Here is a 14,742-nt window from a genome sequence, read left to right as displayed (position 1 = left end):
TATTTTTTTTTTTTGCTTACTAATTAACAGCATTATAGAGAAATGAAAGAATATAAGCAGAAGTAAGATAGTCTGGATAGAATTACAAGGAACTGTCGCCTATGTTTGGTACCAAGCTATTTCTCTCTTGCTGCAAAAACAAATCATGAGAATATAGAAGATTTATAGAAGCTATTAAAGAACAGCGTAAATAACGGACAGAGTCAAGACTATTGAAAAGGTTGCAAGACGCAACGAAAATTTTAGGAAAATAAAAATAAGAAATAAGTGGAAATTTTACTGGTGAGTGTGTTACATTATAAGGCACAAAAAGAAAACGACTCTCCCCAGACACAACAGATTAAAGAACAAGTTAATTCTTATCTTTTGGGTGAGCAACATCAGTCCATGGATAAACTGAGCACAAATGAGTTGATTGGGAAAAGTACTTGAGCTAATAATGGAAGTTATCTACAAGAAACCTAAGGTTCTGAGATAGAAATTTCTGAAGCTGGAGCAGCGTATTTCAACAGAAACATGGCACTGAAAGAGCTAAAGAAGATACTGGGTAAAGTTGAAGTAATATGTTATAATGTTAGAGGAATCAGATGTAGTGTGCAACAGAGAAGACTGCACTGGTATGGTCATGTGATGCTTATAGATGGGGATAACTGCCTGCATAAAGAGGTGCCAATCTCTAACTGTAGATGAAACCTATGGAAGAGGTAGATACAGGAAGGCAATGAGCAGTGATTGAGACTTTGGATGATTTGCTGCACTTGAGAAGACCCAACAAGCCAAGTAAAATTGTAGTCATAGCTAGTACCAGTGGCACATAAAAGGCAGCTGTGCTGATGACACATAAACAGCATCCATGCCAGTGACATGTAAAAGGCACTCATGCCAGTGACACACATATCATCAAGATCATCATCATTGTTTAACGTCTGTTTTCCATGCTGGCATGGGTTGGACGGTTTGGTTGGGGACTGCCAAGCCAGAAGGCTGCACCACACTCCAATTTAATCTGGCAAGGTTTCTACAGCTGGATGCCCTTCTTAATGCCAAAGACTCTGAGAATGTAGTGGGTGCTTTTTATGTGTTACGGGCATGGGAGTCAGTCAGGCGCCACTGGTATTGACCCACGCTTCAATGGTGTTTAATACATGCCACCAGCACGGGTGCCAGTCAGGCGGCACTGGCATCAGTCACAACTACAATTTCCATATTGATTTCGATCCTGAATTTGATTCTGATTTTGATTTTTGATTTTTTGTGACATACACTTATATATGTTTACATATATATATATATATATATATATATATATATACATATGAGAGGGATGAGAGGGATGACCAGAAAATTCTGGTGTTTACTAAATTTTTCTTGAGAACATTTCTTAATGGTAAGACCATAGCGGATCTACTTCTAGAATAAGGGTTGTCCACATAGTGGTCAGCCCCCTCATATGTATATAATACAATTTACTGAACCTTCAGATTTTTATATGCTAGACCACTGGTGTAAAATTGATGTTAATTAAATTAATATCTAATTTCTCACCCTCATTTTAAATTATATATATAAATATATAATATATACAGAAATGTATATATATATATATATATTTATGTAAATATATGTATCTATGTGTGTGTCTTTGTGTCTGTGTTTGTCCCCCACCACTGCTTAACAACCATGTTGGTGTGCTTACATCCCCCATAACTTAGCAGTTCAACAAAAGAGAGCAATAGAATAAATACCAAACTCAAAAAAAGAAAAAAAATTATAAGTTCTGGGGGTCAATTCATTCAACTAAAATTCTTTAGGGTGGTGCCCCTGCATGGCTGTAGTCTGACAACTGGTACATGTAAAAGACAAAGTTTTCAAGGATAACATTTTCTTTTTCCTCTTTGGTAAATTTAATTATGTACACAACAGTTTGAAAAGAAAAGGAAAAGTCTTCTTTGTACTTACATCATTTCTGCAAGCCTCAATCCAATGTTTAGCAACAGATTCTAAAGTTTGAGTAGCATCATGTACATCTTTAACAAAAGTCACAATGCTTTTGTTTTCAACGGATGGTAGATGGATTTCGCTCTCCTTTAGATTATCACTCAGTTCTATTAGCTGGGCCAACTGGATAATAACAACAATAATCTTATATTATAATGAGTGTAGTGTTCTTATATATATATATATATATATATATATATATATATATATATATAGGGGGAGAGTTCATGAAAAAAACAAAAGACGAATACAGGTGGTGTAGAAAACAAACAGATGTATTAGTATAATGCTCAGGAATTGAAAAAGTTTTTTACGTTTCAAGCCTATGCTCTTCTACAGAAAGGAACACAGAAAGAAACAAGGAGAGAAAAAATGTGTGTAGTGGCTACTGATCTATATATATATATGTGTGTGTGTGTATGTATATATATATATATATATATATATGTATATATATATGTGTGTGTGTGTGTGTGTGTATGTGTGTGCGTGTGTATATATATATATATATATATATATATATATATATTTGTCCAAAATCATGCAATAAGGGTAAAGGGAGAGGACAAAAAATAGTAATTCAGTGAAGAAGTAGTGAGAATAATAGCCATGACTGAGAAAGAGTGAGAGAAACAAACAGCAATGAGAAAGAGGAAGTGGCAGAGTGTCGTGTATCTTCTACTATAATAATACTCTTGTGTATTTCTGCGTCACAACATATGAATGAGAAAGCAAGGGGTGATCCACCAATGGAAGTGAGATGGTGAAAAGTCAAAGGTGAAACAAAAATCAAACAGTGCTTCAACTCTGTGTGAGTATATGTGTGTGCGTGTAAAAGGGAGGAATGTGAATGTTTGTGTGTGTGTGTATGTATGTGTGTGTTTGTATAAAGTATATTTATATATTTGAGTGAGTGTATATATGTTTGTGTATGTTTATTTAGAAAGATGCATAGAAAATAGAATTATAGACACACGCATTTACACATACATATATAAATATATATAAACAGACACACTTAAAATGGAAGGAAGCGGGTTGTGAAAAAGTATAGAAAAACACATTCACTACAGACTGTGCTGTTCATACATATAAATGGGGTTCGAATAATTGACCTCTGGAAACAAGGGTGTTTCATTCAACACCCTTAAACAAGCTTTATTCAAGGACCATTTGAGTGGGATGGGCTACTCAACCTGAAGAAAATTCTAACTGGGCCCCACCTGCAAGGCCATGCGCAGTTTATCTTGATATGAGATCACTATGTCATGCACATATGGTTGTGATGCATGTACCTTGTGTACCCTTATCAGATGGGTACTCATCATAGGTGTATTGGGCTTTGCATATTTTATCCCAGTATCACTTTGATGGCATGTACTGCTCTCTCACTCAAATGATAATAAGTCTTTCTACTAAAGGTAAAAGGCCTGAAATTTAGGGGAAGGGATTAAGTCATTTACATTGACACTAGTGTTTCACTGGTACTTAATTTATTAACCATGTAAGGATGAAAGGCAAAGTCAACCTCAGCAGAATTTGAACTCAGATTGTGCAGATGGACAAAATGCCACTAAGCATTTTGCCTGGTGTGCTAACAGCTCTTCTAGCTTATCATCATCATCATCATCATGGTGATGGTGATGATTATGATGATGATGATGATGATGATCAAATATTCAGTGATGAGGGAAAGGATCAGAAAAGAATGTTATCGCAAGGTAAGAGCAATACTCAAGACAGAGCTGGATGGAAGAAACAGGATCGAAGCAATCAATACTTTAGCCATACCAGTCATGACTTACAATTTCAATATCATTAACTGGTCAATTACTGAAATATATAATCTTGACAGAAAAATACGAAAATTGTTGACAATGCATAGAATGCACCACCCTAAGGCAGATATAGAATGACTTTATCTGCCAAGGAAAGAGGGAGGTCATGGAATTTTACAACTGGGATTAACAATGAAGGTTTCCACAATTGGCCTAGACACCTACCTGAAAAACTCTGAGGACTGGATGTTTAAGCTTGTCTCAAAACATGAAAACAAGAAAGTATCATACTCAGTAACAAAACAAGCAAAGGAATACATAAGTGAATTCCAAATACAAGTGAATTCCAAATTTCAGAATTAGATGTACTAGAAACAAGCACAGAAAAAGTTAAGCATATGAAAACCCGTGCTAAAGCTGCTGCCTTAGATATTCTTACATGGCAAGAAATACCTCTCAATGGCAAATACCCAAAGAGAGCTAATAATGACAATGTTGACAAAGCCCTTACCCATCCATGGTTAACAGCTTCTGGCTTAAAATCAGAAACAGAAGGGTTTATCATAGCAACCTGAGATCAATACCTACCTACAAAAAACTACCAGGCCAACATATTAAAGAATGGCAGCTACCCAACATGTCGTGTATGTCAACAACAAAACGAAACCATTGATCATGTTGTCTCCATGTGCAGTCTTCTTGCACCAACAGAGTATCTCAATAGGCATGATAAAGCTGCGCAATATATTCACTAGGTAATTTGTAAAAACCTGGACCTACCCCATGATAAAAACTGGTGGGAACACAAACCACCCCCAGTGCTTGAAAATGATCACATCTCACTCCTCTAGAACTTCACCATTCAAACTGACAGAAAGATAGATGCAAATAGGCCAGACATTATATTGAAAGACCTCATGCAAAAATCAATGCCTCCTCATTGATATGACTGTCCCAATTGACATAAATGTATCTGTCAGTACCTACCAAAAACTGAGCAAGTATAAAGATCTTGAAATTGAAATTAGCAAAATGTGGAACCTGAAGATTAAAACAATATCTGTTGCCATAGGTATTATTAGGAATGATAGCAAAAGGGGCTGGTTGCTACCTAGTTCAAATACCAGGAAAACCCAAAATGGCAGAAATTCAAAAGATAGTGCTCATAGGAACTGCCCATATCCTACATAAAATACTGTCTATGTAAGCTCAAATTTTAAAATAAACTCATAATTTTCTTATGGTTTCTTAAACATTCTCTAGAACATTTAACAAAACCAAATATGTGACATCCTAGGCATAACACACCAACATGAACTTCTAACTTGTTTTATCTTGAGGTCTCTGTGTGAGACTTGGAGCCAACTTGTACAAATACAAAGCAAAAGTCAAACATAATAATAACACTAATAATAATAATAATAATAATAATAATAATAATAATAGCTAGCTAGATAGATAGATAGATAGACAGATAGCCGATTAAAATATAGCATATTTAGTAAAAAAATTGTCAGACCATAAAGCAAACATTCCATACACTTATACACACATGCATGTGCGTGTGCACACACACACACATATAAGGTACCTCAGAAAATGTGAAACAGATGAAATACATCGACAGAATGGCCAGTGCAATTATTTGTGAATATTGCTAAATGGCAGTAGTAATATCAGATGCAGATGTGTTTAAAGTAAAACTAAAATAATATGCATCAAAACATGAATTGAATGAAAATGAATGGGAATATTGCATCAATGAACATTAGTGCTAAAAAGAACACAGGTAAATAAATAAATATAATAAGAACCAGCACAGTTTCTATAACCAGAAATTGATTACAGTTTCGATGTAAATTAGTGAGTCAGTGTTATTACCAACAAAAAGCAAACAAAGCAATCTAATATTAGCATCAATTGCATTTAGGACAATAATGGTAGTATTATTATCTTATGGGGAGAAAAAGCCTTCGTAGAGGAATAGAATAATGAAAAATATCAAAATTTAGAATTATGAAAAAATAGATGGGAACTTTTCCATATATAAGGAAATGAGTATAAAAATATCAACTATCTGTTTAGAAGGGTAATGGGGAGGAATGCTATAAACACAGAAAAAAGTTAAAAAAAAAAGTTTTGTTTACTTTCTTTCTTTTTCAGTCATTGGACTGTGGCCATGCTGGGGCACTGCCAAAAGTGGTTTTAGTAGAACAAACTGACCCCAGTATTTATTTATTTTTTTTTTTTAAAGTCTGGTACTTATTCTATCAGTCTCTTTTGCCAAACCACCAGACTACTAAATTATGGGGATGTAAACAAACCAACACTAGTTCCCAAGCAGTTTTCAACCAACATTAGTTTTCACACACTCACATATATAAGCTAGGCTTCCACACAGCTTCCATCTATCAAACTTACTCACAAGATATTGGTCAGTCCAAGGTGCTGTGCAGTGTGACTGAACTTGAAACTAAAAACTTAACTACATAGCCATGTCAGTGCCTAGAAAAAAACATTTAATACAATACAGAAATGGACTAACATTACAGCCATAAAAGTTACAAAACATTTGGACTCAGAACAAAAATATAGATTTTCTATTATTATCATTATTATTACACATGACCAGCACTTAATCACTAAATGTGACAAAAGCAAAATGGCAAACATAGAACACAGAACAAATATCATGAGATATTAATTATCCAAGCAACTGGAATCAATACATGATCAGTTCTTAAAGTAATTAAATAAGCCTAGACTAAAATTTATCAATAAATGAGCAGCTTCAGCAACAAAATAATTCATATAAATGCAGCCAGACGCCATTGTCTCTTGTATAAAAGTTAGTAACGAAATATTCTCAATAAACAAGTTGTAGTTTAGCCCTAGGTCAATTCTGACTGATCAGATAAGATCAATGATTACAGGCATTCTAGCTGAACATCTCATCTTTTTTCTAGGAGTACTGTATTTTCAGGCATGCAAATCAAATTTTTCAAACTGAAATTTACAGCCAAAACGCAAGGTAGGTTGACTTATACACTAAAACGGATTTGGAGGACCAAAACTTCCAAGTGAAACGCAGCAGGATTTGAAACTGTAGTGATGATGTTTGAATGTTTATACTACATGTTTACGCAGTTCTATATTTAAGAGATGAGGAATTATGTACATTATTTACATTTGATGGATATTTACCCACATTTTGTTTGTTGTTAACACAACATTTCAGCTGATATACTCTCCAGCCTTCATCAGGTATCTTGGGGAAATTTCGAACCTGGGTTCTCATTCCTAAGGTATTTTTCAATGTTGTTGTTGTTATTGTTATAATTATTATTATTATTATTATTATTATTATTATTATTATTATTATTATTATTATTATTATCATTATTATTATTATTCAGGACATATGCTTATTATTCAATGTATCTTTTGCTTGTCTGAGACAGAAGGGTGTGATCTGAGGAAGATTTGGTTGCCAATTTTAGCAAGTGTAGCGGCACTGACAATGGCTTGCAAATAACAAGTTGTGTTTAAATGTCAAGTGCTAATAGTCTCATCATGTGAATTAGTCCAACAGACACACACATACTGGCCATCTGCTAGGAAACTAACAAAATGATAAGATTAAATGGAGTTATATATGCCATAAATGTTGTGTTCTGTAAGGTCATCAGCAAAAGTTCAAAAAAACTATCTCTGAAGAATGACAACACCAATAACAACAGCCACTGCGACCACCACTACCACCACCACCAAAACCATTTTTAGATTATCTTCAATTCTGTAATCAGCTTCAAGATAAGTATTAACTTAAATTCACAACAATCTGCAAACATTGCTACAGTGATGGTACATATTCTGCTTACACAGCTAACATCTGGTGTTTCCTTACTTCTAACCACAAAATGAATCTCCCTCAGAAAACGCTAGCATTATTTCACTATTTACAATACATTACAAATGTCCATCCTTCTTAGTGTGACCAATTACTGTAAAAAAAGCAGAAGTTAAGCATTCTGACACTAAAGTAGAGTACAGCAATATTAACGTCTCAATTACAATCCTAATTTCTAAGAGCTTCTGTTGATATTTACTACTAGTTTTAAACAAGGAAAGGAGATATGTTACCCGCAGAAATTATCTGACCCACACTAAAGGGTATAGATTTCATTATATATAGCCAAAGAAAAACTGTGTTACCTACCATTAACAAATAATTAAGGAATGATCAGATGTCAGGAATTGTGAAATTGTTTTTAAGTTGAAACTATAGTAACACAATGTTAAAAGTTCACTGAATGGAAGATATGTTGGTATTTTGGTTAGATTGTTGGAACCTCAGCATAGGAAACTGGTACAAAAAGTAGGGAGGGCAAAACCCATACTAACGTAAAGTTATTTGCAGATATTATTTGCAAGGCTATTTGCTAAGAAGTCTGCTTCCCAATCACATGGTTTCTGGTTCAATCCCACTGCATGTCACCTTGACCAAATATCTTCTACTACAGACCCAGGTGTACAAAAGCCTTCTGAGTGGATCTGGTAGAGATGCACTAAAAGAACCCCATTGTGTGTGTGTGTGTGCATGTGCACCGCTTGACAACAGGTGTTAGTTTGTTTATGTCCTCATAACCTAGCAGTTCAGCAAAAGAGACCAAAAGAATAAGTAGTAGACGGGGGTTGATTTCTTCAACTAAAACCCTTGAAGATGGTGTCTCAGCATAGCTACAGTCAAAGTAAAAGAAAGTTAATAGTAGTAGGGTGACAGAATCAACAGAATACCAAACAAAATACCTTGGATTTAAATCCCACCAAGGTTAATTTAGATCTTCATCCATCTAAAGTCAATAAACAAACACATACCATTAACCCTTTAGCATTTAAGCTAGATATATCTACCCCAAGTATTCTACCTTGTTTTAAGTTCAAATCAACTAGATCCAGCCCCTCACACCTATCCTACAATGTCGTTCTTAAAATGTGCAGTCACATCATCAAAATCTCAAAGTTAAGGGCAAATGCATGATTAATTAAAAGCAGTGTGATTAAATAAGCATTACATTTGATAAGGTAATCTGAATACTAATGGGTTAATGCACTAAGGTTGGGTGAAGTGATTACATTCTCAGCCACTCCCCACAAAAATATGTAGTCTGTTTACATTAGAAATCAATATTAGATTCTTAAGGTAACGAGCTAGCAGAATCATTAGCATGTCAGGAAAAACGCTTAGCAGCATTTCATTCACCTTTACATTCTGTGTTCAAATGCCACCTGATGAAGGCTGGAGAGTATATCAGCTGAAATGTTGTGTTAACAACAAACAAAATGTGGGCAAATATCCATCAAATGTAAATAATGTACATAATTCCTCATCTCTTAAATATAGAACTTTGCCTTTCATCCTATCAGGATCAATAGTATAAGTACCAGTTGAGTACTGGGGTCAATGTAATTGATTTAAACCCTCTCCCAAAATTGCTGGTCGTGAGCCAAAATTTAAAACCAATATTGGAGTCTTTCTTGAGAATTGTATTTAAAGGCAACTAATATTAAACCAGATATGTTTCAAAATCCAACCCTGAGTGAGCAGACTAACAATTAAAAGCATTCCAGCCACAAATATCAACATTTTAAAAAAAATATCTGTGACAACAACGTCCAGTATTTTTTCCATATGACATAAGATCACAATTTAGTTTATATTTCTACCTGATCAGGTGTCCATATAGAGACTCCTCTGCTGATTCATCCCATAAATGTTTTCAGGTTGGGTCATCTGAAAACCTGAAAAGTGTATTCAATAAAAATTACCGTGATTCATCATGGCTCCATCAGACTGTCTTTGAAGGCCTGCAATAACCATGAGCATAGCTCTTTCCAATCGTTAAAAAAAAAGATGAAATAAGAGATAAATGAAAATCATAACCTAGCAACAACAAGAATTAATATTCCTTGCATAGAGGCAGTTATGGATTTGTAGGAGTGGTACAGCATCAGATGAGAAAATACATAGGGACATGTAGCCATGTACCTTTATGTTCTGAGCTCAAATTTTGTCAGGTCAACTTTGCCTTTCATCACATCAGGGTCAATAAAAAGGTACCAGTCGAGTACTGGTATTGATATAGTCCACAATTCCCTCCCTAAAATGTGGAGCTGTGAGGAACCAATCTTTGCCTTGAGACAAAACAAAATAGCTGTAGTGTGAATTGAAGCCCCTTAAAAATACATGATCCTTCTAAGTAATTGATTTTTCCCCTCCTCTTTTACACGACACAGAAGCATGATAATCACATTGTACATATAACATTGTAATGGAAAATCAATAACCAACTCATGTTGAACAGCTAGGCATAGTTTATAATGCCTGTCTTTAGTTACTAATTCATATTCTATCATTCATATTCTTTAGGAAGGTTTCGTCTATTCTTTTCTGCATCATTTTGATGGACAATTTATATGTGTAATGGGTGCATTAGGACAGCATCCAATTAAAGCAAGTAAATTTTTATCATTTTTTCTCCATGCATCCTAGACACCTCACACAATTACATACACTGTTTCATGTTCTCCAATAAGGATATGACAAGCTGATCTTTATCAACTTGCAAAGACACAATCGCAGCACACAGTCTTGCATTACACTTTGAACAATACACAACTAAACTCTTCTAAGTCGCTATAATTACTAAGTTTCATATTCTTTGATGACTTTCATGATGATTTCATGCATCCCAAAGGTTTCTTTCAGAGCTCTCAAAAATGTTTCACTCCTGCTCAGTTTTTAACCCTCTACAATGCTTAAGGACAACTCATATTAGACTACTGCGCACATATTTGGAAGAATCCCACTGCCACACACACAAGCATTTCAGGCTGTATAACAAAAAGGACCAACTACTTGATTGGCAAAGACACACTCAACTACAATGACTGGCTCATAGATGTTGCTGTTCCTTCTCTCAGTTTCTTCAACTACAACTACAACAGCCTCTGTTTCTCAGGATTTGTAAACCGCATGCTACACCTGTCACCTGTTCCTGCTTCTCTACCACTTGTTACATTACTGTGTTTCACTTTACTCCAGATTCCACCCGAAACACTTTGTTCAGTCTTTCCTCTTCGTAATTACACTCTTGTAGAATTCTCTTCCTATATTTGTAGCATAATCATTATGAAACAGACTTATCATCAAAGATGTTTCAGCTGCAAATATCAAAACTTCCTACCAGGTATGATGCATCAAGAGCTTCATTATCCAGTGCGTCCTTTGTTGGCTCTGTTTTCCTATAGGCAACCATTTACATCAGCAATATTGATTCCCTGAGAGGACCCATATAGGCTACAATCACAGCCCATCCTTAGCTGACTAATCCGTAAAATAATTGTATGTCAATACCAGACAAGTATAACCTAATTGACATGCACACACGTATCCTGTACCAAATTATCTTCAGAAACATTACCAGTGTGTTGAAAATACCGAAAAAAAAAAAAAAGATACAATTATGGATTCTGTGAATGATGTTCTCCCTCAACATAACTGACAAAATAATTGAGACATTATTTAAACACTCCAATGATTAGCAGCTAATTGACAGAATCTAATGAACAAATAATACATTATGAGGCATAGGAATGCACACACAGACACACACACACACACACACACACAAACATAGATATACATAAAATATACATACACATATCTATATACAGCTTGAATATAAATTTATACAGATAAAGGTATGTATACAAACAAGACCAAACTTATGCATTATCGTTAAAATATATTACACATACATTTACATATAAAAACACATTCATATGAATATATATATACACACACACACATACATACATACACACGTACACACATATGTAGTATGTGTGTGTGTGAGTTTATAATTGTCCAACATAAATTATATTTTTTACAAAATGGCAGTAAAGATATCTTATATCTTTATATTGCTCTCCTTAGTCTCTTTTCTATTTATGATGTATTACAGAACAGATATAAAAAATACAAACATTTTGAAAATTGAGCCTACCGAAGAAAGAGGAAATTGTTTCAAAATCCTTCTAGATGGAGAACTTATTGTGAAAGAATGTTACATGGACAGAGCTAATTATACTGTATTCAAGATTCTACAGGAAAGTGGATTAACAATCAATTTGAGTAAAGCTCATCTTGGTTCATTCAAGCCATTTGATCTCACACCTAAAAGTAATAATATAATACAGACTTTTACCCATTATCTTCCCTATACAGAAAAAGTAGTTTTCCTTTATGTTTTCCAAAATTTCATAGATATCTGCTCACAGAATAATATAACATTTTTTATGAAAAGCGGGACTCTTCTTGGCTCTTATCGCCACCATGGATTTATACCTTGGGATGATGACATAGATATTTATGTCGAGCATTCTCACAAAAACATCCTAATTAATAGTGTAAAAAAGCAAAAGGACTTTTATCTGTTCACCCCAGCGAATTTTCAGTGGAAATACTTTCATAAAAAACTTTCAGTGCCTATTCGCATGAATATTCCATTCAAGTGGCCATACCTTGATATATTCTTTTGGCACACAAATGAAAAGTCTTTCTATGATGCTACAAGAGCCACAAAAGTGACAATATCAGAACATGAATGGATATTTCCTCTTACAAAAAGACCATTCGAAGGTGCCTTAATAAACAGCCCAAGAGAAACACTCAAATACTTGAAGATTGAATATGATGTGAATAAGTGTTGCCAGAATTCCTACTCGCATAGGTATGAACGTTTATCAAGATGGAATATTTGTGTTCAATGCTCAAAACTCTGGGAAAATATACCATACGTACAACATGAAGATCTTTCAAACTGCACAATATCTGAGAAGCTAATATATAAAAATAGCACCATCAGTTTATTTAATGACACAATCTGTTGACAATACAATCAAGGATCTTAAAAGGTATGTAACTGTTCCATTCCGAAATATAGCTTTCTTCAAATTGCATTCACATTTAACACATTACAAATAAAACATAGAGAAGAGTAAACCCTATTTCATATTTTCATACATGTTAAGATCAATTTACTCTTACATAGGAATAGCCTAAGTTTTCTTTCTGTAAGTGTAACTATTATTATTGTTTCATTCCATGTCAATCTGATTCAGTAGACTTATCATCAAAGACCTTCCAGCCTTGATCATTCTATCTTTCTGTGTGTCTAGGAGTACAGTGACAAATAAGAGGTCACTGTACTTATGTATCTACAAGTACATACATACAAGCTTCCTTCATAGTGAGTGTATATGTTCATGCTTGCATGTTTCTTTAAAAGTTGTTGAATAATCTCAAGCGGTCCCTGACTGAACATCATACATATCTAGGCCTTAGGGTCCCATGTATCTCAAGACTTATTCTTAAAGAGTCATGCACCTAGTTCTACATTCTTTAATGTTTCTTTTGCTTTAAGGTAGTAGAGTGTGATTTAACAGAAGATTTGCTCTAGTTTATAGTAACTACATTAAGGCTTTTATCATTTTCGTTTTTGTTTAAAAGTTTCAATGAAGTGTATAATGTTTTGAACTATAAGCTCATGTTCTATGAATTCATATCAGCCACAGGGTTTCAGTTGGATTTCTGCCTATGTGCCAAATATTTACAAGGAATATGTCTTGTACCATCTATGAATGTTACCTATGATAGCTACCTATTTATCACCCTTCGATTAACATAGGATTTCTAAGTTCACAAGTTCATTATAACTTTCAAAAATTATCGCTCATGGCATTTTTTACTAAGATCAAAGTATAATAATCATAATTTATCATATGTGTGTGTGTGTCTGTGTGTAGGTTTAAGTATATTTGCATGTGTACGTTTGAAAGACATATAAGAAGTTAATACCTGCTAACTGCAGAGGTACACTTAACTGGGACCATTGTGCTGTGTCCTTCTGCAAGGGATATAACATTGCCTGCCTTCGCCTCCATTCTGATAAGTGGTTGTGACTGTGTAGCCCTATGTCAGACTTGACCAAGCTGTCCTATGACATGAAGATAGTCAACTGAACAACTTCAGCTATAAGTTTGTTGTTCCTTAACTAATGGTTGCTGTTAGTGTTGTTATGTAGCCCCAGACCATCTGTAATCAAACAGTCATATGCTATGTCAATGGCTAACCAACTAATTGTGAGTAACTGCAGTTCCTGATTAATGGTTGTTATTCTGTTGCCACAGGTCAACACACATACGCACACACAAGAATCATAACACTTTCCACAAACATGGCTAACTAAAAAAACTAAGAGTGGTCTATAGATCTGCTGTTCTCTGACTAAGGATGCACAATCAACAGAGGCATGAGAAAAAAAAATCCAAAAATGAAAGAAAAATATTGGAAAATTGTTATATGTTTGTTTATTTACCCTAGCTCATGGGAACAAACAATGGACTTGCCCTTGTTCAAGAGTATTAGCAATAGGCCTAATTACTACTACTTTAATATTTTGAAAATGACAGTGAACACTGTCCGCTTTATTACACTGGGTCTCTTTCCTCAGTTTTTACCAACAATGCCATTTGCATAAAGCCAATCCTACATTCATCATCAGTAGTCTCTTGCACTTAGGAACTTTAGTGAGAGCAATGTTGTTGCTCTTCATATGCAAAAAGTAAAGCCTTTGACTATATCTGCTACCAAGATTTCTATGTAAAGTTGTCTGCTTGACAACTTGATGTTGGTTTGTTTATGTCTCCATAACTTAGTGGTTTGGCAAAAAGAGATTTGTTCAGTTAAATTCTTAAAGGTAGTGCCCCAGCATGGCTACAGTCCACTAACTAAAACAAGTAAAAGATTAAAGACAAAGCTGAAACATAAAACTTAAAATTTCTGCAATACAACACTAATAACATTAATACTTTCTGTGTCAGTGACACTTAAAGGGCACCA

General features: G+C 34.5%; 2 protein-coding genes across 2 annotated transcripts in view; one reads left to right on the top strand and one right to left on the bottom strand.

Moving 5' to 3' along the window:
• Positions 1 to 14,742, bottom strand: part of LOC115219168 — a 55,843-nt gene that overhangs the window by 35,790 nt on the left and 5,311 nt on the right. Inside the window, exon 2 of the mRNA XM_029789274.2 lies at positions 1,960 to 2,121. Coding sequence (XP_029645134.1) covers positions 1,960 to 2,121 — 162 coding nt within the window. The remainder of the gene's footprint in view (positions 1 to 1,959; positions 2,122 to 14,742) is intronic.
• LOC115219169 overlaps positions 10,228 to 14,742 on the top strand; it is a 20,700-nt gene continuing 16,185 nt past the window's right edge. Inside the window, exon 1 of the mRNA XM_029789276.2 lies at positions 10,228 to 12,755. Within this exon, the coding sequence (XP_029645136.1) occupies positions 11,733 to 12,731 (999 nt within the window). The 5' untranslated portion in view covers positions 10,228 to 11,732 and the 3' untranslated portion in view covers positions 12,732 to 12,755. The remainder of the gene's footprint in view (positions 12,756 to 14,742) is intronic.

Source organism: Octopus sinensis, linkage group LG14, assembly GCF_006345805.1.
Source record: "Octopus sinensis linkage group LG14, ASM634580v1, whole genome shotgun sequence".
Classification (NCBI taxonomy): domain Eukaryota; kingdom Metazoa; phylum Mollusca; class Cephalopoda; order Octopoda; family Octopodidae; genus Octopus; species Octopus sinensis.
The sequence above is the reverse complement of the archived record's forward strand: the minus strand, read 5'-3'. Positions and strand labels throughout refer to the sequence as shown.